This window comes from Camelus bactrianus, chromosome 32 (genome assembly GCF_048773025.1).
Source record: "Camelus bactrianus isolate YW-2024 breed Bactrian camel chromosome 32, ASM4877302v1, whole genome shotgun sequence".
NCBI classification, from domain to species: Eukaryota; Metazoa; Chordata; class Mammalia; order Artiodactyla; family Camelidae; genus Camelus; species Camelus bactrianus.
This window is the reverse complement of record NC_133570.1, coordinates 22467629-22489742: the sequence shown is the minus strand read 5'-3', so window position 1 is coordinate 22489742 and position 22114 is coordinate 22467629. Positions and strand designations below refer to the sequence as shown.

At 59.6% G+C, this 22114-nt stretch overlaps 4 protein-coding genes across 4 annotated transcripts; 2 read left to right on the top strand and 2 right to left on the bottom strand.

The window, feature by feature from the left end:
* Positions 1-64: 64 nt before the first annotated feature.
* VPREB3 (V-set pre-B cell surrogate light chain 3) lies at positions 65-1401 on the bottom strand. The gene is made up of 2 exons (XM_010955459.3): positions 1248-1401; positions 65-511 (listed from the first exon to the last, which is right to left on the bottom strand). The coding sequence occupies exons 1-2, from the start codon at positions 1294-1296 to the stop codon at positions 195-197; spliced, it is 366 nt and encodes a 121-aa protein (XP_010953761.1). The 5' UTR covers positions 1297-1401; the 3' UTR covers positions 65-194.
* Positions 1402-4550: 3149 nt separating this feature from the next.
* On the top strand, positions 4551-6989 carry C32H22orf15 (chromosome 32 C22orf15 homolog). The gene is made up of 5 exons (XM_045517048.2): positions 4551-4878; positions 5465-5551; positions 5644-5781; positions 6015-6089; positions 6172-6989. The coding sequence occupies exons 1-5, from the start codon at positions 4854-4856 to the stop codon at positions 6453-6455; spliced, it is 609 nt and encodes a 202-aa protein (XP_045373004.2). The 5' UTR covers positions 4551-4853; the 3' UTR covers positions 6456-6989.
* A 110-nt stretch (positions 6990-7099) lies between these two features.
* Positions 7100-9003, bottom strand: CHCHD10 (coiled-coil-helix-coiled-coil-helix domain containing 10). The gene is made up of 4 exons (XM_074356096.1): positions 8843-9003; positions 8369-8600; positions 7393-7540; positions 7100-7293 (listed from the first exon to the last, which is right to left on the bottom strand). The coding sequence occupies exons 1-4, from the start codon at positions 8881-8883 to the stop codon at positions 7274-7276; spliced, it is 441 nt and encodes a 146-aa protein (XP_074212197.1). The 5' UTR covers positions 8884-9003; the 3' UTR covers positions 7100-7273.
* A 2743-nt stretch (positions 9004-11746) lies between these two features.
* Positions 11747-21221, top strand: MMP11 (matrix metallopeptidase 11). Its single transcript, XM_074356257.1, has 8 exons — positions 11747-11904; positions 16368-16597; positions 17508-17651; positions 17733-17866; positions 18009-18250; positions 18365-18581; positions 19300-19557; positions 20402-21221. The coding sequence occupies exons 1-8, from the start codon at positions 11794-11796 to the stop codon at positions 20533-20535; spliced, it is 1470 nt and encodes a 489-aa protein (XP_074212358.1). The 5' UTR covers positions 11747-11793; the 3' UTR covers positions 20536-21221.
* Positions 21222-22114: the final 893 nt, after the last annotated feature.

Sequence of the window (22114 nt, the reverse complement as noted above, 5' to 3'; positions counted from 1 at the left end):
CTGCCCCCATACTCTCAGATGGACCACAGTCACTTTTTCAGCAAGGATTTCATGACCCTCCGAATAGTTATTGTTGATATATTGAGTATTACTAACCCATTTTACGGAGGAGGGAAATGAAGGCTCAGAGAAAGGTCAGGAGCAGAAATAGGAGGCAGACAGGAGGCACTCATCCCACATCCCACATCCCACCCCTAGAATCCGTAGCCCACGGAGCAGTAATAATCTGCTTCGTCCTCTGGCTGCACGGGGCTGATGGTCAGGATGCAGGCGTTATGGGCTTTATCTGTGGCTGCTGAGAAGCGATCAGGGATGTCCGGGGGCCGGTGGTAGTCCTCCTCTGAGCGATAGTAGATGAGGTAGCGGGGGGCGCTGCCTGCCCGCTGCTGATACCAAGACACACTGTAGTCCCCGACGGTGGCGTAACGGGGGCTGAGCATGCAGGAAAGTTGGGCCACTTGGCCTGGGAAGACCAGCAGTGCCTCTGGCTGGGTCAGGGCTGGGTGGGAGACTGAGAGACAGACACACTCAGGCCTGGCCTGGGCCCCTTCCCTCCTGCCCCACCCTACAAAGCCTTGGTCAGACTCCTGGGAGAATCCAAAAACTCACAGCCCCGTGCCACTGGATCAGCACTGGGTGGAGCACTGATTTGGCACCCCCTCAGCCCCCATTAGTGCCATGTTCACAAGGATCTATGTTCAGTTAAGGACCTAGAGTTCAGAGAGTGGGACTGGTGGCCTCTGTGTTCTTCTGCTGCCCTCCCTCATCCCTTACCCTGCTGACCCCTAAAACTTTGGTTACACTGGCTCTTCCAAACCCTGGCTACAGACTGACCACCCCTAGAGAGGCTCTTGGGCTGTTACTACCCATTAGCTGAGCCTCAGGCCACTGGCCCTTCGGGACTTTCTCAGTGTTAGTGTGTCCTGAGGTTCTGTCGGGACCAGATCACACCAGTTTCCCCTCTGTATAACCCAAAAGGTGACTAGTCTCTGAGACCCCAGAGAGTCAGTGTCAAAGGGACCCTAGCAATCTGGTCATGCACAAATGGGGAAACCGAGGCCCACGCAGAAGAGTGACCTGCCTAAGGTCTATGGCAGAGCCATCTGCAGTTTATCTTCCCCCACCTCAATGTCCCTTCCAGAACCCTCCCCACTGCCCATAGCAATTTGCTTCCATTCAAGGGCTTTCTGGAACCCATGCTGTGTCCCACCCCACCCCCAGGTGAGCCGGGCCCAGGGAGGGCTCACCTGCCAGGAGGGCCCCAGCTAGGAGGAGAGCCAGACGACAGCAGACCATGGCCAGGGGCAGGGAGGCCGGCGGGAGTCGTTCTGTTGGACGATACCCAGGTGCTTCAGGGAACAGCAGGGGAGGCTGCTGGACCACGGCAGGGCATGCAAATCAGCCCATTGACTGGGGCATGGGAGGGGTGGCGCTGGGGGGCCCAGCAGCCAGGCCCTGTCTTCCCAAACAGCAGGGTCCTGGCCCCACAGGACCTTCAGAGAACAGGAGCCTGGAAATCCACGTGTACAGTTATAGCAGGTGGCTACCTTTTCTTTGAGGTGTAACTCATATGGTAAAGTGCACACATCTCAAGTGTATGTTTATTTTATTTTATAAAATTGAAACTTAAATTCTTTTTTAGGCTTTTATTTTGGTAGGGGAGGTAATTATTTATTTAAATTTTTTTCTTTTTTTTTTTTTGGTGGGGGAAGGTAACTAGGTCAATAAATTAATTAATTAAAATAGACGGACGGGAGATTGAACCCAGGATATTGTGCATGCTAAGCATGCACTCTACCACTGAGCTATATTCTCCCCCAACCCCGATTTTTATGTACCCTGCAGCCTCTACCCAGATGAAGATTTAGAACATTTCCACCTCCCCCGAAGTCTCCCTCATAAGCCGCCCCTGTTAGTGACGGCCTCTTCACCCCCACCTGTAACCATCTTTCTAACTCTGTGGTTAGATCAGTTTGGGGTAGAAAGTCAACTTAAATGGGATGCTAGTGTGTCCTCTTTAGTTCTTGCTTCTTTTGTTCAGCAGTAGAAGAATCATCTGTGTGTGCAGCCATGTTTAATTCATTTTCACATCCACTGTGTGGATGGACCACAATTAGTTTATCCATCTCCTATTAGTAGACATTTGGGTGCTTTCGTCTTTGGCCATAACAAAGAGAACTGCTGTGACTGTTCCTGCCTGTGACTCTGGTGCACCTGTGCTCTTGTTCCTGCTGAGTAGACACCCAGGACTGGGGACCCCGGGGGGTCGGGAACATTTCCATTTAGTATTAGTAGATACCACCAGGGTCCCAATGTGGTTGTGCACATCGTAGGTAAGAGAGTTCTGAGACGTGGGGTCAACGTTCAGTCCCTTTAATTTGCCAGACAGAGGGGAGCTGACTGATTGGGATTCAACCTGAGTGAGCTGGGATTCAAACTTGACGCTTTGACATCTTGGACCTTGCTGACCTTGGAGAGAACTTGGAGAGATCTGGAACCCTCCCAGGGTCAGTCAATTCCTAGAGACAGTAGCACACTTTTCAAATGCAAACCAGCCACTCCTGAGCCCACACTCCCAACCACCTTCTCTAAGGGAGCTCTTGCATTGAGCCACTGTCTTCCCGCCCTAGTCACCCAGGGCCAGGTACCAGACAGCCAGGGACAGCCCCTGTGCCCCAGAGCCCTGAGGTTATTCCAACCAGTTATCCTGCCTTGCAGGTTGGTTCCTTCTCTCAGAAACCACAAGAAGGGGTCCTGCTCAGAGCTCCCCTCCATCTACCTCCTGACCAACCCTGGTGCTTTCCCATGTGGCCTGGCCCCCCACAGTGTGTCGTGCCCCCTCCTCTTGGGAACTGTGCGTCACAAATCATCTTCTCAACGGTGGTCATCTCCTGATCTGTTGGCCTTCCCATACCTGAATACTAAGAAAACAAGTGAAAACAGTGCCCTATTGTTGCAGCCTGAGGGCTCACTTAGGGGAGGTTATGAAAGCCCCCCACTGTGGGTCCTACTCCGTTCCTAACCTCTTTAGAGTACCTCCGTGACGCTCAAGACAAAAGACCCCTCCTCAGCGGCACTACAGTAAAACCCTTTGGACGACAGGGTGGTGGTCATTGGAGCTGAAGTTCCAGGGCCCCGAGCAGCCATCCCTTCCAAAATCTAGCTGCAGCCACTCTTGCGCTTGTTCTGCAGGTCATGGGTCCCCAGAAACAGTGGCGTGCCGGGAAGGAAGTGCCCTGCGTGTAGGTAGGTTTAGGACATGCTGCCTGTTGCCCCAGTACTGCCTCTGAGCATCTGCTGTGTGCTCAGCCAGAGGCTGCACTTTAAAGGGAACTGCGTTTAATCCTTGTGCTGACCTGCTGCACGGTGGTGCTGTGAGCATGCTTTTCATCCCCTTTACAGGTGTTAGTACCGAGGAAAGTCTTGTCAGGAGCAACCCTGGTGAGCTGCACGGAGGAGCTGGTCCTCCTCCTGCCTCCTGCCCAGAGCTCTGCCTGAAGAGGGTGGATGATCAGCCTACTCCCCAGGGAGCCAGTTGGAGGCACAGCTAAGAAAGAGGTGCTCGTGACCCGCTGGGAATCCGGGAGCCCCAGCCACAAGCAGATGGGTAGAGGAGCAATATGAAAGGGGTGGCATGCTGGAAAACATGGGCAGTTTCTTGCAAAGAAATTAAATTTCTCTCCCCACGTGACCAAGCAATCCCTCTACTGGTCAGTATTTACGGTATTTACAGCTATCTACTGGAAATGGAAAGGTGTCTCTTCACCCAGAGAACTGCAGGCCAGTCTTTGTACCGGCTTTATTCATAATCGTCAAAAACTGGAAACAATCCAAACAGCAGCACATGAGTGGGTCCCCAGACTGTGGTACCTCCAGGCAGGGAGCCCTCCTCGGTGATGAGAAGGAGCCACTGATACAGTGACCACCTGGGTGAGTCTCACGTGGGTGTGTGGAGCTGAGTGAGTGACCGGACTTGAAAGGCTCCACACTCTGTGTGGCTCCCCCTATAAGGCAGAGAGAGAGGGCAGGGGCCAAGAACACTGCAGTGCTTGCTAGGGCTGGGAGTGACCACAAAGTGGCATAAGGGAATTTGGTGCGGGGGTGATGAAAACGTTACTTATCCTGACCGTGTTGGTGGTTGCATGATATTTGTCACAACTCGAGGACACTAAAAAGGGTGAATTTTGTGGTATGTAAATCATACCTCAAGAAACTGGACTGAAAAAGGAAAGAAACAGGGACAGAAGAGAGGGAGGCTGGGAGTGAGCCCAGGGATGGGGGCCTGGAGGGTTAATGGGGACCCTGCTTCTGACACAGCCTTGGCAGGCACCCCACCCCCAGGACCTCCCCCACTTTCAGCCTGGGAGCTCTGTCTCTTCTGGTCGGAGGATGTGGTCTCTGGACATCCCTGGACCCTGAAGCTCCAGCCCCCATTGTAGCCCTGTGTCAGGGAATGCCTGTACCCTTCCCAGAACCCGTTACCCAGACACTGGGGGGAAGGCATTTCCTGCCTGACGTCTTGGCAGTTCCCACTGCCATGGAGACCAGCTTGGAAGCTGGGAGGGCCTCAGCCTTCTCTGGCTGCTCTGATCCAGCAAGTGGGAGGAAGAGGAGGCCAAGGGTCCAGGAGTAGCTTCAGGGACCCCTCTGGGCTGGGGGAACCCAGCCCCAAGGGTGGCAGGCAGGGAGCTCCCCTGGGCCCACCCAACTATCACCCACCCGTCACCTCCACACACATACATCTCCTGCAGGGCCCAACCCAGAGTAGATCTGAGCCCTGGATCCTTGCTTTATCCAGAAGTTGGGGGTTGGAGGACCAAAGCCCCCACATCTGTCTCCTCTCCTCTGCAGCCATGTTTATCACAGTGATGTTTGGGGGTAAGTGGAGTCCCCTGTCCTGGCAGATGGGTGGTGAGGTTCAGTCCCACTGCCTTGGGGGTGGGTGGGGAGGTAGTGTGGGGAAGGGGGTGCACGTGGGAAGGGGATGGGAGTGTCTGGAGTGAGTGCCTTGAGGTCCTGGGAAATTCACTTGGGTTCCTCAAGGGTGGCCCCTACCCCGCCCCTACTCCGCTCTCACCACCACTGTTACCTTGGAGCATGTTTTCAAACTGCTCCATTTCTTAGCTGATCAGCGGTCCTCAAGCTCCAGGATGCATGACGCACCTGAAGCTCTAGTCACTGCTGCAGATTCTCAACCGTCTGGGGGAGGCAGGGCTAATGCAGGTTGAGGGGGGCTGTCGGGGGCAGGGGGGCTGGAAGTGGGGCTGAAGTGGGAGTGTAAGGTCCCATGCAGGAAGCATGAGCTGTGCACCCATCACTGATATCTTGGGAGATGGAAGGGAGACATTGCTATTCTGTAGCTCCCTTCCCTGCTCTGTAGGGAAGAGACAGGAGGGAGGCAGAGGGTCTCAGTTTGGGGGAAAATAGAGGGTCCCATTCACTCACCTCTGCCCTTCCCCTACAGCTGGCTGCTGGGAGCTGGTGAACCCCTGTTGCAGCCTGGTGACCCTCACTGCCCACCTGAGGCGGAGGGGGCAGGTGCCCCCAGATGGTGAGGGGGTGGGGAGGGGTGCTGGGAGGACTGGCTGATGGCCCCCAGGCAGGGGTGCCTGCCCTGCCCTGCCTCCCTCTCTGTCCTCCCAGTGACCATCGCCCTCCTGGCTGAGGACGGGCACCTGGTGAGCCTGGGTGAGGGACTGGAGGAGGAGACTTCCCTGACGCCCTTCGTGGGCAGCCCCCTGCTGCAGGAGCGTGGCACATATGTCCTGGTGCAGGTCATCAGTAAGTGGGGCCCAAGACTCCCTGCTGCGGCTATGTTGGAATGTAAGGGTGGGGACAGCAGCTGAAGACTACCCAAGCCCTGCCCCACCCTCGCTTTGGCCAGGACCTAGCCCTGACTTTCCCATCCAATGCCTTGTCCTGGCCCCAGTCTGGGCCAGCAAGTGGGTTCAGAGTGAGAGGTGGGGGTGGAGACCACCGAGCCAGCCAGGAAATCAGTCTTCACCCCTCTGCAGAGGGGGAAGGCGCAGCCCCCACCCGCTATGAGTCCATGCTGGAGAACCTGGATGACTGGTATCCAGAGCTGGCAGGTGAGTGTCACAGAAGTGCCCCCCAGTGGGGGGGGTGCATCTTCTGGGCAGCCCCATGGGCAGGGCTTCTTGGGCCTTCCAGAGGAGCTGCGCTGGCTGTCAGGCCTGCCCTCCGTGGGTGATGGCTGGAGGAGGCGCGCAGGCACTCGGCGTGGCCACCAGGAGCAAGGCCCTCCTTCAAGGCAAAGGGTGGGCTCCCTGCTGTCCAGGACCCACCAGCTGGGCCAGGAGCCAGGTAAGGAAACGACAGAGATACCTGAGGGGATGCTCACACCCAGAAGTGCAAACCCTTCCCAGGGGAAGATGTGTGTGCTGAGAGGTGGACCCCAACACCAGCCTCCCTTGGACACACATATACCCCCGTGATGGAACACACTATACTGGGAGACAGGTCTCCACCATCCGGCTAGAGTCTAAGAGCCCAAGGACAGGAGCATCCTCAGGGTCCAGGAGGCACAGGGGAGGCGCTCATTGCAGAGCTGTTGAACAAAATCCCTGTGTGATGGCGTTTGAAGGGCCGGCCCCTCTGTTCTGACGGCCCTGTGACCTGGCACACCACAGCCAAGTGGCCAAGCTGGACTCAGACCCAAGTGGGTTGGCCATGACCTTTACCTTGTGTTATCAAGCCTGAAGTCCCAGCCGCATTCCTCTTGCAGAATCGGGAATTACTGGGAAATTGCATCAGCAAGAGGGGGAAGGTCACAGACAATACAAAGCTGCCTCAGACGCCCCTAAGATGTGGGAGCTAAGAAAGGGATCAGAGGCAGAGAGAAGGGCGTGGAGAGGCCGGGGTCCCTGAGAGGAGACAACATACTCCTCCAGGGATTCCAGCCCCAGGTGTCATACGCCCTTGAGATCACCTGCTGATGCCTCACCCCCATTTGGACTGCCCGAGACTGATTACAACAGGATTACAAGGTCACCCTCCCAACCCAGGACACCAGCTCACAGTGAAGCATCTTCCCCCACCCTGCAGACAGTCCAATGACAGAGGACACAGCAGACTTGGGTCTAAAATAAACTCTTTTAATTGCACATTTTCGTCTCGGGTCACCTGGGGGTTGAGAAACCCCCTCCTCACTCCTAGTCCCAGCTACACGGGCACAACCTGATGTCATGGTCTGGCTGGTGGTGAAGGAGTGAAGGCGGGTGCAGGGTTGGCCCCTGAATCTGCAGCAGTCTCTTCAGGGCAGGGAGCTCAGACCTGCAGAGGGAGGGGTGCACAGGCTGGAGGTGAACCTGCAGGTGCAGGAGGCAGGACCACCCCTCCCGCCCCAGCCTGGGTCAGGGGCCGCCTACTCACCGTGGTTGTACTTGCACTGCTTCAGGGCCTCACTGAAGCCCTCGCACAGGGACAGGTCACTCTGAGTGGTAGAGCAGTCCAGGAACTGCCTGATCTCATAGGCGCAGGGCCCCATCTGCAGGGGCTGGGGGGCAGTGCGGGCGGGGGCCTGGGGCACAGCACAGGAGGCAGCAAGGTCAGCTTGAGAGTGGCAGCCAGAAGAGGACTCCAAAGCTGGGGGGGCCAGCTGCCCCTCCCCACACGCCCAGCCCGGGTGCCCCAAGGGTCCCTGGCAGGCCAAGTGACCCAGGGCCAGTCTGCCCTGTCCAGTCTCAGCTGCTCCATCCATGAAACAGGGTGAGCCCACAGCTCTCTCAAAACCACCCTGCTGATGCTACCGCTGGTACCATAACAAGCATGTTGGCAGGTGGTGGAGTGAGGTAGAAGGTTCTAGAAAAGCCCAGTGTTCTGCTGGAGTATGAGCCCCACCCCAACAAGTTCTAGCACCTTCCAGGCTCAGCCACACTGATCCTCATGGCCCCTGACCCTGCCACAAAGCCCGAATTTGGCTTAGGACTGGTGGGGTGCCTAGTGGGGGACAGGCCAGCAGGGAACAGGCCCAGAGTCACTCGCTACCCTTTTCCCTTGGGTGCAGGGGTTACAGGGCAGACCTGAGTGGGAGAGCTGGGACTCAGGAACTTCAACTCCCTTCTACTAGGGTTAGGTGACCTTGGGCCAGTCTGAGTTCCTTAAGAACCTCGGCTTTCCCATCTCCACCGGGGTCTAGGGACCTTGGCCTCAGGGGAGGGGCTGGAGACCCTGCTATTACTGACCAGAGGCCAAAATCAGAGCGAGGAATAGGACCCTCCCTGCTCAAAGTCCTTGGCCGAGGCAGCTCTGGACACCCTCGGACACTCCTCGCTGGACATTCAGGGAGCTCTCTGCTAGGCGGCCTTGAGAGAAGGCGGCCTCAGTTTCCCCTGAGCCCGTTGCTCACCTGCTGGGCAGCAGGCTGGGCAGCAGGCTGGGCGGGCTCCGAGCTCCCCCCGCTGAACGCTCCGGTCAGAGCGCTGCCCATGACGTGTCCCACAGCCGAGCCCACTGCCACTCCGGCGGCCGTGGTCGCCATCTGCGCCATCAGGCCGGGCTGGCCCGACGGGGCGGGCGCCGGGGCTGCAGCCGAGGGCGGTGGGTGCGCTGGCGGGTGGGCAGAGGGCGCGGCGGTGCGGCTGCAAAGTGCGGGGGAAGCAGAGTTAATCCGGGGCGGCCGGGGGCCCCAGGGCCCTCAACTTCGGAGAGGCACCCTCTTTGCTTCCCAGAGGGTGGTGACCACCGTTTTAGACCCTGGGTTGCAGCACCCCGCCCCTCCCCCACCAAGATGGCGCTGCAGCCGCCAAGGTCACGCTGGCTCGCCCTTGGGGGTACCGCTCTTCCCGGCCCCCTCCCCGCGGGCCTCCGGTCTCGCTCACACCTGGCTGGCCTGGCGGCCATGCTGCGACTCCCCCGGGGCATGGTCAGGGCAGGGGGACCGACGGAGCAGAGTCAGAGACGGCGACGGCGGCAGCGGTTCTGCCTCGGGGACTAATACAGTAGCGCTGCGCACAGCCGGTGCAGCGGGGCGGGGCCGAGGCGGGGACTCGCGGACACGCCCCTAGCGGGAGCGCGGCCGGGGGGGCCACGCTGCTCTCCTGCGGGACCCCAGGACTCTCCCTTCCCTCATCCTCTGGTGTCGGTAACCCTGCTCCCTCACGGCGCCCTCCCGGTGCCCTCCTCGCTCCTGGCTGTGTGCGCCCTGGAGACACTGGCTGGTGTCGCAGGGCCCCAAGGACGTACGCAGGGACGACGGGCATGGTCCTTCAAAGACCACCGTGGAGCGCAGCGAGCTGTCCCTATCGGACAGCGCTTGCTGGCTACGGCGTGGCATCAGGGTCGCGGGTGAACTGGGTCGGGATAGAAGCACCCACCCCTCACTTGGCCAGAGGAAGGCACGCAGACTGTCCCCGGAACCCCCGCCAGGGGGCGTCCGGACGGGTCTCGGACTCCTTCCCGGCAAAAACGCGACCCGCGCCCTAGGCAGCCCCGGCAGAGATGAGATGAGCCCCCCCGCGTGGCCCTCCACCCAGCCCGAACCCCTGTCCCACGGATGCAGCGCCAGACCCTGATAGGGTTTGAGCAGCATGTCCCTCCCAAAGGCGGTGACCTGAGTGCACAGCGGCGTCTGTGCAGGTTGGAATCCTGTGGCTTCGAATTTTACCACCTGGTTCCAGGCCCTGGGCAGGGCAGAGGCTGGATTTAGGACGCTTCCCAGCCCTTAGGAATTCGAGGTTTTCATGGTCTTTCCTGAGGGACTTCTCAGTGGTCATATCATTACCCTTGGAGGGGAGGAGCCCTGATTTCTTTACCAACACCGCTATCACTGTCCCTTGTGCCTGTGGGAGGCCTCCTGGCCTCAGGATTGTGGGAAGGATGAAATAGCCCAGAGCAAAAGGATGGGGGTGGCTCCCAGGTGGGGAAATAAGCCCCTCTGTGAGGAGCGGAGTGAAAGAGAAGGTGGGGAGAAAGGCAACGGCAGTGACTGGCAGGCTTGGTTATGTCTCTACTGTGTCCCTAACACACAGTACTCACAGCCAGCCTGCGAAGCAGTGCCCTTCCTCCCCTGACTCCCATCTAGGCTGGGCCTCAGTTTTCTCCTTTCTGAAGTGGGGGTGACCACCCACCCTGAGGTGAGGGGAGCATGTGAAGGGTTGGTCACTCTCTCCTCACATACATGCGGGGGCTGGTCCAACTTTTGCCCATGCAGTCCCTGCCCACCTGTTCCTGTTTGCCAAACTGGCCCATCCTAGGTTCATCAGGGTCCTCCTCCTAGAGGAAGCCCTCTGTGGCCAGCCCACCTTGCTGTAACCATGGCTCTGCACTGCGGCCTACAGCGTGGGTAGTTGTCACCTGAGCTCCCAGGACTGGTGGACCACTGTGGTTCCCCAAAGCATGACCATGCCCCTCCGGAAGGCACTCAAGACCACTTAAGGTAGTGACACAAGTGAATGTTTTTACTTCATGCATTTTCATGTGCATTAGAAAAAATGTAAATGAACTAATCAGATCCATGATTTCTTGACGAATATTGCTAAAATGGGGCCGAAGGAGGTATTTTAATTTTTCTGAGGGGGAGATGATTAGGTTTCTTCATTGATTTCCTCTTGGAGGAAGTTAAGAGGGATTCAACCTGAGACCTCGTGGGTGCTGAGCATGCGCTCTACCACTTGAGCTGTACCCTTCCCAGGGTATTTCAATTTTTAAGTGAGTAACTTTAAAGAAAGATTGCTAACAGTCCAGGTACTAAAAATCACTGCTGTCTTCCCTCTCCTCGCCTCTAGGCGTCTCTGTGGAGCCTCCTTGGAGAGGCTGTGAAGGCTCCCTGGACTGGGACCCGGAGGCAGGGTTGAGTCAGCCTGATGGTCCTTTCTTCTTAGGCCCAGACTGGGTGCTCACAGCCTCACCCTGCAGAAGCTCGGAACCCTGTCCACCCGGACGGGAGCCACTGTCTCTGATCTGGCTCTGCAGTGTTGCCTGTGATGGGGTGGAGCCAGGTGGTGGGGCTTCCCTCAGTCATCACCAGGATTATATGAGCCCAGAGGATCCCTTCCAGCATGTGGTCAGCTCCCCCTCCTGTTTTCACTGACCGAGGGACAGCCTGAGCCCCCAGTACCCGACTCAGACACTGCCCTCCATGGCCTTCTGACTGAACCCTCCCTCCAGCTGACCAAGGAGAGGGCCTCCTGACCCCTCCACCTGCCTGCTGGTTTGGAAAAGCCTGATCTGGGCCTTCCCTCTTGGGAGGGGTCTCAGTTTCTTATCTATAAACTGTCTATTGTTTTGTTCCAAGCTGGGGGGCTGGCCAGGACTTCATAGGCCTCAATTTCCCCTTTCCTGAGACACATTTTAATATCCCTTTCCCCACAGGCTGTGATCACAGGGATCTGAGGCTCTGAGGAGTGGGGGAACTAGCCTATGGCTGCCGCCACCTGCCACAGGCTAACAGGTCAGAGGTCAGTTCACCAAGGAGACCAGCTAGGGATGCATCTCCCAAAGTTAGGGGTGGATGAGGGGAGGAGTGAAACCCGACTCCTCTCAGACTCCCCATCGCACAGGGGAAACTGAGGCCCGGAGCAGCACGAGCTGGCCAGGGTCACCCAGCACCAGGCCCCTGAGACCACAGGCCCGGCCCGTCCCGGGGAAGGACCGGATCCGCGGGCCGCCCCGGCCGGGCCAGCCCTCCCCGCCCACCTCCCCCACCCAGGCCGCCGGCGCGGGGCGAGTGCAGAACAAAAGGCGCGGGGGCGGGGCCGCGCGGGCGGGGGCGGGGCGGAGGCTATAAGGGGCGGCGGCCGGCGCGGCCCAGCAGGCCCAGCAGCCCCGGGGCGGATGGCTCGGGCCGCCCGGTTCCGCGGCGCGGCCCCGCGCGCCCTCCTGCTCCCGCTGCTGCTGCTGCTGCTCCCGCCGCCGCCGCTGCTGGCCCAGGCCCCGTGGCCGCCGGTGAGTGCCCGCCGCCGGTTGGCCGCCCCTCGCCGAGGGGCGCCCGGCACGCGGCTGGGCCCAATGGCTGAGTTGGACCCACGGGGGCGCCCGGATTGGCCCGGCGCAGCCCGTTACCTGAAACGCTGTCTGGGTCCCTGCTGGCGTTGATAGATAGTGAGCTTCCCGTCCCTGGAGGTGTGCAAGTGGAGCCTAACCCCTAATCGCTCAGGCTGGTGAGGCGGGACTCCGCGCTGGATGCATGCCCCCTCGCAGCTAGAGGACTGGCTGCGTGGTGCCCCAGCCGCCATCCTGATGTGTGTGTTGGGAGAGGTACAGAGGGAGTGGCTATGGCTCCTTTTTCATTGCAGGGACAAAGCCCCGTAGGTCTCATGCTGGTGTCAGCCTCCAGGTGTGTGGTCTCAGTGCGCACACCTCCAGGCTGGAGGGTTAAAGAAACTGGTGCACAGGGCAGCCTGTGGCGGGGAGGTGGGGTCGAGCATGGAGGAGGCACTACCGCCTGGGCACCTGCAGGTGGTGAGTTTGGGAGGAGTGGAGCCTAGATGCCACGCGGGTGTGAGAGCTATAGTGTGTGTGACCGCAAGGTGGGGGTGAGAAAGAAGGGGCCAACAGCAGGTAGTGGAGACCCTCAGAGAGCAGGCGGTTGGGTGAGACAGGGAAGGGAGACAAAGGTGTGATGAGGGGAGGAGGAGAGAAGGGACATCCCCGGCATGTATGACAGCCTGTGTGTTCCCAGAAGGCTGCCACCTCCCCTGGAGCTGGGGTTTTGGGGGACCAGTGAGAGGGGTGGCATGTGGGCCTGGGGCCACAGCCTGGGCAACTGGGTGCCCAGCCCACTTGAACGCCCAACTAAGCATCCAGCTGGCTCAGGCAGGGATCGGGGCATTAGAGGGGTGTCAGGCAGAGTCTCCAGATGGGTCTGGTGAGGAGGGAGTTCTGGCCAGGCTGGGCTCCTCTGCCAGCCATGACAGCTCTACAGTGGCCAGTCTTGCCCTGCCCTGCACTGGCTATGGGAACAGGAGGGGATAGAAGGGGTGGGGGTACCTGGGTCCAGGGGCTCTGCCTCTTCCCTAGCCCGTCCAGGTCCCCTAGATTTTGAGGTAGTCAGGAATCACCCTGAGTAGCTGTTGACCCCATGGTTTGGGAACTGGAGAGCCTAGGTGAGCCCCTCACCCTTCCAGTCTTGTCTGGGTGGGTGGGAGCTAACAGTGCCCACTGTGGGGCTGAGGAGTAAATGAAGTGAGGCTGGGAGATGGCTCAGCCAGGCACGCTGGAGACATTCTGACACCTGTAGCTGCCACTTTGCCACTTGTGCGGGGTCAGTTGGGGCCGGGTCTGAGCTGGGCTGTTGTCTGTCACGCTGCAGATATGCAGGGAGCATTTGGGGTCGCCTCTGACGTGTTTATCCCCAGGCTGCTGTCAGCAGGGCCAGAAAAGCTCTGTAAATATTTATCCATCCCGATTCACAGCCTTCGGGGTTGATGAAAGCCCCGTAGTCCAGTGGGACGGATGCTGCTTCCCTTCTGGAGTCAGCAGGGGAGGTGAGGGGGAGATGGACCTCCCTGCCCACTAGCTGTGTGACTTGGGCAGGTTGCTTGATCTCTCTGAGCCTCAGTGGGGCACAGAATGGTGTGGCAATGCTCCCCTGCCTTCCTCATGGTCTAGCCAAGTGCCCTCCCCTCAGGGTCACCTCCTGCCCACAGCAGAGGGAGTAGCTATGATTAATTATCCTGCTGGGCCAACAGCAAACAGGCCCAGAGAGGGGCACAGCTGGCCTGGCCTTACCCAGCAGTTTCCAGGCTGGGGTCTTCCCTCATCTCCCCCTTGCCGGGCACCTCCTCTTTTCCCAACTGACCCCAAGCCTCCATCTTAGCCAGGAAACTGAGTTCCCTGAGAAATTCCTCGAGTATGTTTGAGGCTGTGGTTTGGTGCCTGTCAGAGGAGGGCGGGGTGAGCGAGCTGGGTACCCACCCCAGGGCAGGCCCAGGGAGGCTGCTGGCCAGGGAGGAGGCAGACATGCTGGGAGGAGGAGCCCTTCTCTGGAATGTGGGTTTTGGAGGCCAGCCAGAGCTGGGAGTAGGGGGCTGTGGGTGGGGAGGCATGAGCCCCAGGTCTAGGTCCAGTTCTCCCCTGACTTGCTGTGTGGCCCTGGGCTGAGACCTTGACCTCTCTGGGCTCTGCATCTTCCCCTGGGAAATGAGGTATGCCTGGTCCCCAGCCCCCCAGGTGGTCTATGCCCACCACCCACCTCACTGCCTTCCAGCAGTCCCAGGGGGCCCAGTGTACCCATCTGAGGTAATAGGCTGCTTTATGCCAAGCCTTGAAGCCAGGGCCCAGGCCTGAAAGGCTGGGGAAGACAGAGTGGTAGCGGGGCAGGGAGCATGTATCCCATCCCAGTGATGGGTGAACTGACGCCAAGAGCCCTTAGAAGATGCGCTCCAAACAAAAGACCCCCTCGGCTGGAGGCCCTGACTCTAGTGACTCCTGCTCACTCACCCTTAAAGACCAGTGAACACGATGTGGCTTGCAGGTGGACCCAGTGCAAGTCACTCTTCTTCTCTGAGCCTGAGAGCTCTCTTCCAGCTGTGACTCTTGTTTTATGATATAAAATCTAGAGACTTTTGGGAAGCTGGACGCCAGGTGGGTGGTGGGAGCCGTAGGGGATTTGGTGGAGCAGATTCCCGGGTGTGGGAGGGGAGGGCCCACTGGGGCAAGACTCCAGGCTGGGGAAGAGGCTCTGCTCTGCTCCAGATGCTGCAGCGGGCGTTACAGAGAGAGGTCCTTCAGCCTTTGCCATGGCACCATCCCCATATGGGAGACAGGGCAGTCAGACGAGAGGAGGGTGATTTGCCCATGGTCCCTCCTCCAGGGGAAGGGAGACTCCAGCCTGAAAAGCAGCGCAGAGTAGCAGGTCAGGGTGGGCTGTGGGCACAGACAGCCTGCCACCAGCCAGCTATTCCCCTGGAAAGTTCTTTAACTTCCCTGGGCTCTGCGTCCTCATCTGAGACATGGGGATGATGAAGGCAGAGATATTGAGAGGTCCTGTCAGGGGAAAGAGCGTGTCCGTGGAGCTGTTAGCAGGGTTCTAGCCTAGACACAGGTGAGCTACAACAGCAACCAGCACTTATGAACAGTATGCCCAGTATCAGCTGAGCTCTGCCAATGTGGGGGGAAACTGGTCCAGGCCCTCACACCCCAAGTAGCTCCAAAGACCCCAGGGTTCAGAAGCTCCAGGTGTCCAGAAGATCTCTTCCTCATGCGGTGTCCTTGGGGGCTGAGTGTCTCTTCCTTGTGACTCTGGAATCGGGAGCTGGGAGGTTGGGATGCTAACTGGAGCTCTAGGGTGCCTGGGGCCTGGGAGAGCCGCCAGAGGCAGAGGCCGAGGGTGGGGCCTGGATGGCCCGGCTCCTGCCCCAAATATGGCCGTGGTTAGGCCACAGCGGCCCTGACCAGACAGGCCCAGACCAGACAGGCACTGAGTTTCCCGACAAAGAGAACTGCTCCATGCCTCTCCCTGCTGCCTTCCAGTGTCTCAAGCCTTCACCTCCAGCCTGGGATGCCCTTGCTGGGTGACCTCACAGTGTCTCCCACCCTCTCTGAGCTTCTGCTTTTTCCCTGCATGAGGCAGTGACCTCCACTCTGGGACTTGCAGAGGGTGGGCATTCCGGGTCAGAATCACCATTTGCGGTCTAGGGGCTCTAGCAGGGTGGGGCTGGGTGTCTGGTAGGGTGTCTGCCCTCTCCTCACACGGAAGGGGCCAGGAGACCACGTCGAGCCCCACAGTGTACCCAGTCCTGGCAGAATGTGAGACAAACTGCCCCCCAGAAATTAGATGTCAGTTCCAGGTGCCTGGCCCCATGCTGAGTGCTTTGCGGGCACCGCCTTGGCTCTTTCTAAGACCAACACTATAGGGAGGTATCATCCCCACTTACCAGGTGAGCAAATCGAGGCAGGGCTGCAGCCCCTCCATGCTGGGAAGTGGCTGCCATGGGTGTCCCGCGCAGGGGCCAGGTCCCATAACTGGAGAGGGCAGAGTGCGGACAGGGGACACCCAGGAAGAAAGGGAGATGGAAAAGTGTCTCCTGACGGTGGGGGGGGGGAAGCAAGAGAAGCTTGCCTGGACTCTCCTCAGAAGCTTTAGGGGGGGTCCATTCTTGGGTGGGTGCAAAGAGTACAGTCAAGGACTGTACCCCCACCCAGTCGTCACCAGCCCAGATGGCTGGAGTAGGTGACCTGCAGCCCCGGCCCTCCAGGAGGAGGCAGGAGACAGTAAGAGGCCTTGGAATCAGCATCAGGACACCCATCAGCCTGTACCAAAGGGCCTTGCTGTGTGACAGCCTCCGCTTGGCCCTGGGCACAGGGGGCTGGGGTTGAGTGAGGGCGCACCAGCAACCCACACCTCTGACTGTGGGCCGCCAGGACCCAGGGCCTGACCGGGCCTCCGCATCCTCTCTCCTGCACAGGATGCCCACCGCCGCCACCCAGTGAGGAGGGGGCCACAGCTCAGGCATGAAGCTACCTCCAGCAGCCCAGCACCTGCCCCAGCCGCCCAGGAGGCCCCTCGGCCTGCTGGCAGCCCCAGACCTCCCCGCTGCGGCGTGCCTGACCCACCCGAGGGGCTGAGTGCCCGCAACCGACAAAAGCGGTTTGTGCTGTCGGGCGGGCGCTGGGAGAAGACGGACCTCACCTACAGGTAGGGCCAGCGGCCTCCAGCAGGCTCTCAGCCTCTACCTGTGTGTCCACGTGTGAGCCTGCTACCTTCACCCCTGCTTCTTGAAACACAGGCTGGGGCTAGATCCTCGTGGCCCACTGACCCCTGAGCCATCCATGGGCCAACACCCAAAACCCACACTTAGATGCACCACAGACAGTACCCACCCATCCAGGCCCTCCCACAGCAGAGGGGCAGTGCCTCCTCTGTGACACTCAGCACACGCGTAGGCATCCCATAGACACGTGGGGGCATGGCCTTCAGTCCCCCAGCCAGTCTCTATGGGGACCTACTAAGGGCCAGGCCCTGGGACTCTGTGGTAAACAAGGCAGACACGGCACATCCTCTTGGGGAGCTAAGCATTAACCGTGCCATGGTTCAGATCCCTTGGTGCAACTTGGTTCCGCTCAGATGATCTGAGGCCATGGGAGTGATACAGAAGCTAAGACTTACGCATCCTGCAGGGGGCGCTCAGCCTGGAAGACAAGGCGTGAAGACAGGTGTGGTGTCCCCTGGTACTGGAGCTGAGACTTCTGGGGACCCCAGAAATGCCCTAGGTGGGGAGCTGGGAACTAGGAGGGGGCGGGTCCAGGGGTCAAGGTCTCTCCATGGTGAGCGGTACAGTCAGGTCTAGAAGGTGGGTCTTGGGGCTCCTGGTCCTGTGTTCTTTCCACCTGGTGCAGACACCTGTGTGCCCCTAAGGACACACAAACACACAAAGATGTGCCCATGTGGTGGAAGGACCAGTGTGCAACACCAGAGGCCCAGAGCACACCTGGCCTGTCCTGCACCCATGCGGCCCCACTGAGCGTTCAAGGGCAACTCCTGACCCAACAGCCATTGGGGCTGACCCTGCCCCAAGCCAGGCCCAGGCCCCTCCTCCTCCTCCCAGGATCCTCCGCTTCCCATGGCAGCTGGTGCGGGAACAAGTGCGGCAGACAGTGGCGGAGGCCCTACAGGTGTGGAGCGACGTAACACCACTCACCTTCACAGAGGTGCACGAGGGCCACGCTGACATCATGATCGACTTCACCAGGTGAACCGGTGGCCTGGGACCCCTCCAGAAACAAGCCCCACCTGTCAGCAGCCACTGACTCTGCCCCCGCCCCTCCCGCAGGTACTGGCATGGGGACAACCTACCGTTTGATGGCCCTGGTGGCATCCTGGCCCATGCCTTTTTCCCCAAGACCCACCGAGAAGGGGATGTCCACTTCGACTATGATGAGACCTGGACCATCGGGGACAACCAGGGTATGGGCTGGGGACCTACCTTCCAGATGAGGCCACTGAAAATCATAGAGAACAGGGACTTGCCAGGGTCCCTGAGCTGGGTCCGAGCACAGTGTCTTGCTGCAGGAGGCTCGGGGATTGCTAGGCTATCTCCCTTTTCCAGGCACAGACCTCCTGCAGGTGGCTGCCCACGAATTTGGCCACGTGCTTGGGCTGCAGCACACGACGGCGGCTAAGGCCCTCATGTCCCCTTTCTACACCTTCCGCTACCCACTGAGCCTCAGCCCAGATGACCGCAGGGGCATCCAGTACCTCTACGGCCGGCATCGGCTAGCCCCCACCTCCAGTCCCCCGGACCTGGGCCCTGGGGCTGGGGTGGACACCAACGAGATTGCGCCACTGGAGGTGAGGTCCAGGAGGGTGGGAAGGCAGGAAGTGAGGCCCTACTCCCAGCTCCCCACCAAAATGGCCTCTGTGGCTCCAATATGGGCTCTTTCTGACTCTTCTCTCCTACCCTAGCCGGACACCCCCCCAGACGCCTGCGAGGTTTCCTTTGATGCGGTTGCCACCATCCGTGGAGAGCTCTTCTTCTTCCAGGCAGGCTTTGTATGGCGGCTGCGCGGGGGCCGGTTGCAGCCTGGGTACCCTGCGCTTGCCTCTCGCCACTGGCGGGGACTGCCCAGCCCCGTGGACGCAGCCTTCGAAGATGCCCAGGGCCACATCTGGTTCTTTCAAGGTGAGTGGGTAGGGGCTGGGGGGGGTCACCCAGGAGACTTCTAGGAACATCATGGCCAAGGGTAGGGACAGACAGACAGAGTGGGCAGATGGAGGGTGCCCTGAAGCCTCAGGGCCAAGGAAGAGCACACCTCACTCCTCTGGGCACAGCTGGGGGGCTTCCCGGAGAAGGCAGCTCTCCAAGTGGGAGTAGAATAGAGAGTATTGCACAGTGGGCCTCGAATTGGCACCCTGTGGAGTACGTGTGATTATGCCCCTGGTCTAGAGACGAGGCTCTCGGGCTCGGAGGTGGTGAAGTAAGCTACCTGAGGGCATAGCTTGGAAAAGGCAGAGCAGGGATGTGACCTAGGTCTGGCAGAGACTAGAGCCTGGGGCATTACAGGTGGCAGGGATTTCACAAAGGCCCAGCCAGGGCCTGGTCTGGCAGGGCCTGGCCCAGGGTGGGCAGCAGGCACTTGTCTGGGGCAGCCACACGCAGGGAAGGAGTGGGAACCCAGGCGGCTTCTCTGTTGCTTAGAATAACCTTTCCCACATGGATCTCCCAGCACCTGTATCGCCCAGCATCCCTCATGGTTTGTGTGGGTGGAGGGGATGCCAAGCAGACATTATTGGCCTCTGACTTTTATGGACAAAGACACTGAGGCTGAGAAAGTAAGTGGTGGTGGTGGTGGCTGGATGTGGCAGCTAGGCAGCTCTGGTGAGCCTCCCCTCTCTGGCAGGTGCTCAGTACTGGGAGTACGATGGGGAGACGCCAATCCTGGGCCCCGCTGCCCTCTCTGAGCTGGGTCTGCCAGGATCCTCGGTCCATGCTGCGCTGGTCTGGGGCCCCGAGAAGAACAAGATCTACTTCTTCCGAGGCGGAGACTACTGGCGCTTCCACCCCAGCACCCGCCGTGTGGACAGCCCTGTGCCCCGCCGGGCCACTGACTGGCGAGGGGTGCCCTCTGAGATTGATGCTGCCTTTCAGGATGCCGATGGTGCGCTGGGGGAGGGGTGGCTGTGGAAGTAGGGGCTGGCTGGCAGTAGCTCTCATCACAGGTCCTTTGTGCACAGCACCTTGCTCTACACCCTCTCCTGCTGCCAGGGCAGTGCTGCACCATGAGCACATGAGGAGATTTGAGGGCCAGAGAGGTGCAAGGACCTTCCCAGGTCCCTCGGTCATAGCTGGGAAAATCGTAGTCACTGTTCGCTGGGGGCTGATGAGGCTCCTGGCACAGTGCTGAGCTCCCTACATGTCTCATGCAATTATGTGCCCAGTTGCCAGAAGAGCAAACAGAGTTTCACGCGATGAGGTCCCTAACTAGGGCCACCCAGTGGACAGTGGGGAGCCAGGACCCCACTCAGGCAGTCCGTGCTCCCAGCCAGGAGCCACTCAGCCTCCTGTGGTCTCAAAGGACTATATCAGGGACTCCCAGTCCAGTGCTCTCTCTCATGTCCCCCCCTTTGCTTCTGTGCTCTTCCACATCGGGACCACTGGGAGAGCTGTCCTGCAGTGGTCCCAGGCTCTGGGGCTCCCACGTTGCCAGTGTCACCCACCTTGACCCAGGGCGCAGGAGGGTTGGTGAGGGGAGCGAGAGTTGCTTTCCCCAGAGGCAGGAGTTGGGCCTCTGAGGCTCGGCCTCTGTCAGGCTGGGTAGTAGCTCAGATCAGACCCTGGGGCAGGCAGAAGGGCTCAGCCAAAGGAAGCCAGGTTCTGGAAGGGACACCCTGGGGCCTGAGGGTTTCAAGAAACTCCACAGTGGCCAAGGCCTGCCCACCGGGACCTCCCCCTGTGCCCAACCCTGTGTCCACTAGCCCAGCCTGACCCTCCTCTCTCCTCAGGCTATGCCTACTTCCTGCGTGGCCGCCTCTACTGGAAGTTCGACCCTGTGAAGGTGAAGGCCCTGGAGGGCTTCCCCCGCCTTGTGGGCCCCGACTTCTTCGGCTGTACTGAGGCTGCCAACACTTTCCGCTAACGACAGCTTAGATGTCCTCAGGGCCCCGACCCCTGCCAGGCCACTGATGGCTAGACTGTGGCCATCTTGGTGGCTGTGGGCACCAGGCACAGCTCGGAGCCGTATCTCCTCAGGGGGGCAGGGAGGGACTGCAGGAAGGGCCACGCGGGTCGTGGCCACTGCCAGCGACAGTCTCAGACTGGGCAGGGAGGCTTGGGCATTAAGGGTGCAGGTGGCCTTGGGCTGGCTCTGCCCTACCTGTGCAGGTCATTGTCAAAGCCAACTGCCCCTGGTCTCCGTCCCATCCCTCAGGGTGGGACCTCAGCAGGGCTGGGGGAGCTGGAGCCCTCACTGTCCCTACTGTGAGGTCCGGCAGGGTGCTGGCACTTGGGTCTCGAGGCCCCATGCCTTTAGCCCTTTACTAAGTCGGCTCCGGAACGGGCTGCCTTCCAGTTGGTGATTCTAGAAATCTCCAGGATCCAGGCCAAAAGGTCCAGTCAGCTGGGGAGGGAGGTGCTTCTTGTCAGAGACCCCGGGTCCTGGAGGCCCCAACATACCTCAGTCCTATTGTGGGCTGGATCCCCTCCAGCCCTCAGCCCACACTGGGCCCTCCAAAGCCATGTAAATGTGTACAGTGTGTATAAAGCCTTTTTTTTGCCTTTTTTTTTTTTTAACTGAAGACTGTCATTAAACATGGTCATTTTCTACCTTCCTGCCTGGGGTCTCTCTGTGACTGCAAGGGCAGGATAGGGGGAGAGCTGGGCCAGGGAGGTGGGAGGCCTGGCTGGGGACCTGCAGTCCTGGCTCCCACTCCTGCTCCATCTCGTCTGGCTGGATGCCTGGAGTGGCTTTGTAATCTATTCCCACGTCCCTGGTGGCTGCTCAGATCATCCTCCACTAAGTGGTGGTCACTCTTTCGGATCATGCCACGCCCCAGCCCGTATCCCACTGTTCAGGACACAGAACAAAACTCTGTTACCATGGCCCAACCTTCTTAGCTCTACAGGATCTTAGCCTCCACCCGGCCCCACACGCATCTTCTTCATAGCGGCACTTATCACAGCTGTAGTTTATTAGACAGGACCATGGGAAACTGTCAGCCCTGGGCCGTTTATGACCTACAGCATTCTTCAACGGGTTACATGGCTTTGTTGCCTTCCTGGGTGTCAGGCCCCATTCCGGCTGTAAGCGCCCCAGGGCAGGGCTGTCTGGTGTCAGTGAACTGGGAATTAAGGAAGGAAGAGAAGCAGCCCCCCTCCATCATGATGGGCCAGCCAGCGCGAACACCACCTGGGCCTCGGAATCTTGCCAAGCCCAGAGCAGCCGTCCCCGCCAGCCCCCGCCCAGTGTTGTCATTCTGCCCTTTCCAGCCGCAGAAACAGCTGTGGCCTGGAACTGGGATATCTGTTCCTGCAGCTGCCCTGCGTTCTCTGGGTGGGGAAACTGAGGCACCGGCACTTTAGGCCTCCTCCCTGCCTTTAGGCCTTGCTTCGTTCCTCCTCCACTGGGCCAAGTTCCAGTCCCAGCTGTGAGGCCGGGAAAGCCGCTGCCTGAGTCAGGGCCTCCGTGCTATTTCTGTCCGTGAGAAGTTTTCCCCGGA

Bases quoted from the DNA above. Each gene is read 5' to 3' on its own strand.
- C32H22orf15 (XM_045517048.2), top strand. From the start codon at position 4,854: ATGTTTATCACAGTGATGTTTGGGG. The intron at 4,879-5,464 runs GTAAGTGGAGTC...CTTCCCCTACAG, and splicing joins TATCACAGTGATGTTTGGGG to CTGGCTGCTGGGAGCTGGTG. The intron at 5,552-5,643 runs GTGAGGGGGTGG...CTGTCCTCCCAG, and splicing joins GGGGCAGGTGCCCCCAGATG to TGACCATCGCCCTCCTGGCT.
- MMP11 (XM_074356257.1), top strand. From the start codon at position 11,794: ATGGCTCGGGCCGCCCGGTTCCGCGGCGCGGCCCCGCGCGCCCTCCTG. The intron at 18,582-19,299 runs GTGAGTGGGTAG...CCTCTCTGGCAG, and splicing joins CCACATCTGGTTCTTTCAAG to GTGCTCAGTACTGGGAGTAC. The intron at 19,558-20,401 runs GTGCGCTGGGGG...CTCTCTCCTCAG, and splicing joins TGCCTTTCAGGATGCCGATG to GCTATGCCTACTTCCTGCGT.
- CHCHD10 (XM_074356096.1), bottom strand. From the start codon at position 8,883: ATGCCCCGGGGGAGTCGCAGCATGGCCGCCAGGCCAGCCAG. The intron at 8,601-8,842 runs GTGTGAGCGAGA...CGCACTTTGCAG, and splicing joins ATGGCCGCCAGGCCAGCCAG to CCGCACCGCCGCGCCCTCTG. The intron at 7,294-7,392 runs GTGAGTAGGCGG...CTCCCTCTGCAG, and splicing joins GCAGTGCAAGTACAACCACG to GTCTGAGCTCCCTGCCCTGA.
- VPREB3 (XM_010955459.3), bottom strand. From the start codon at position 1,296: ATGGTCTGCTGTCGTCTGGCTCTCCTCCTAGCTGGGGCCCTCCTGGCA. The intron at 512-1,247 runs GTGAGCCCTCCC...TCTGTCTCTCAG, and splicing joins AGCTGGGGCCCTCCTGGCAG to TCTCCCACCCAGCCCTGACC.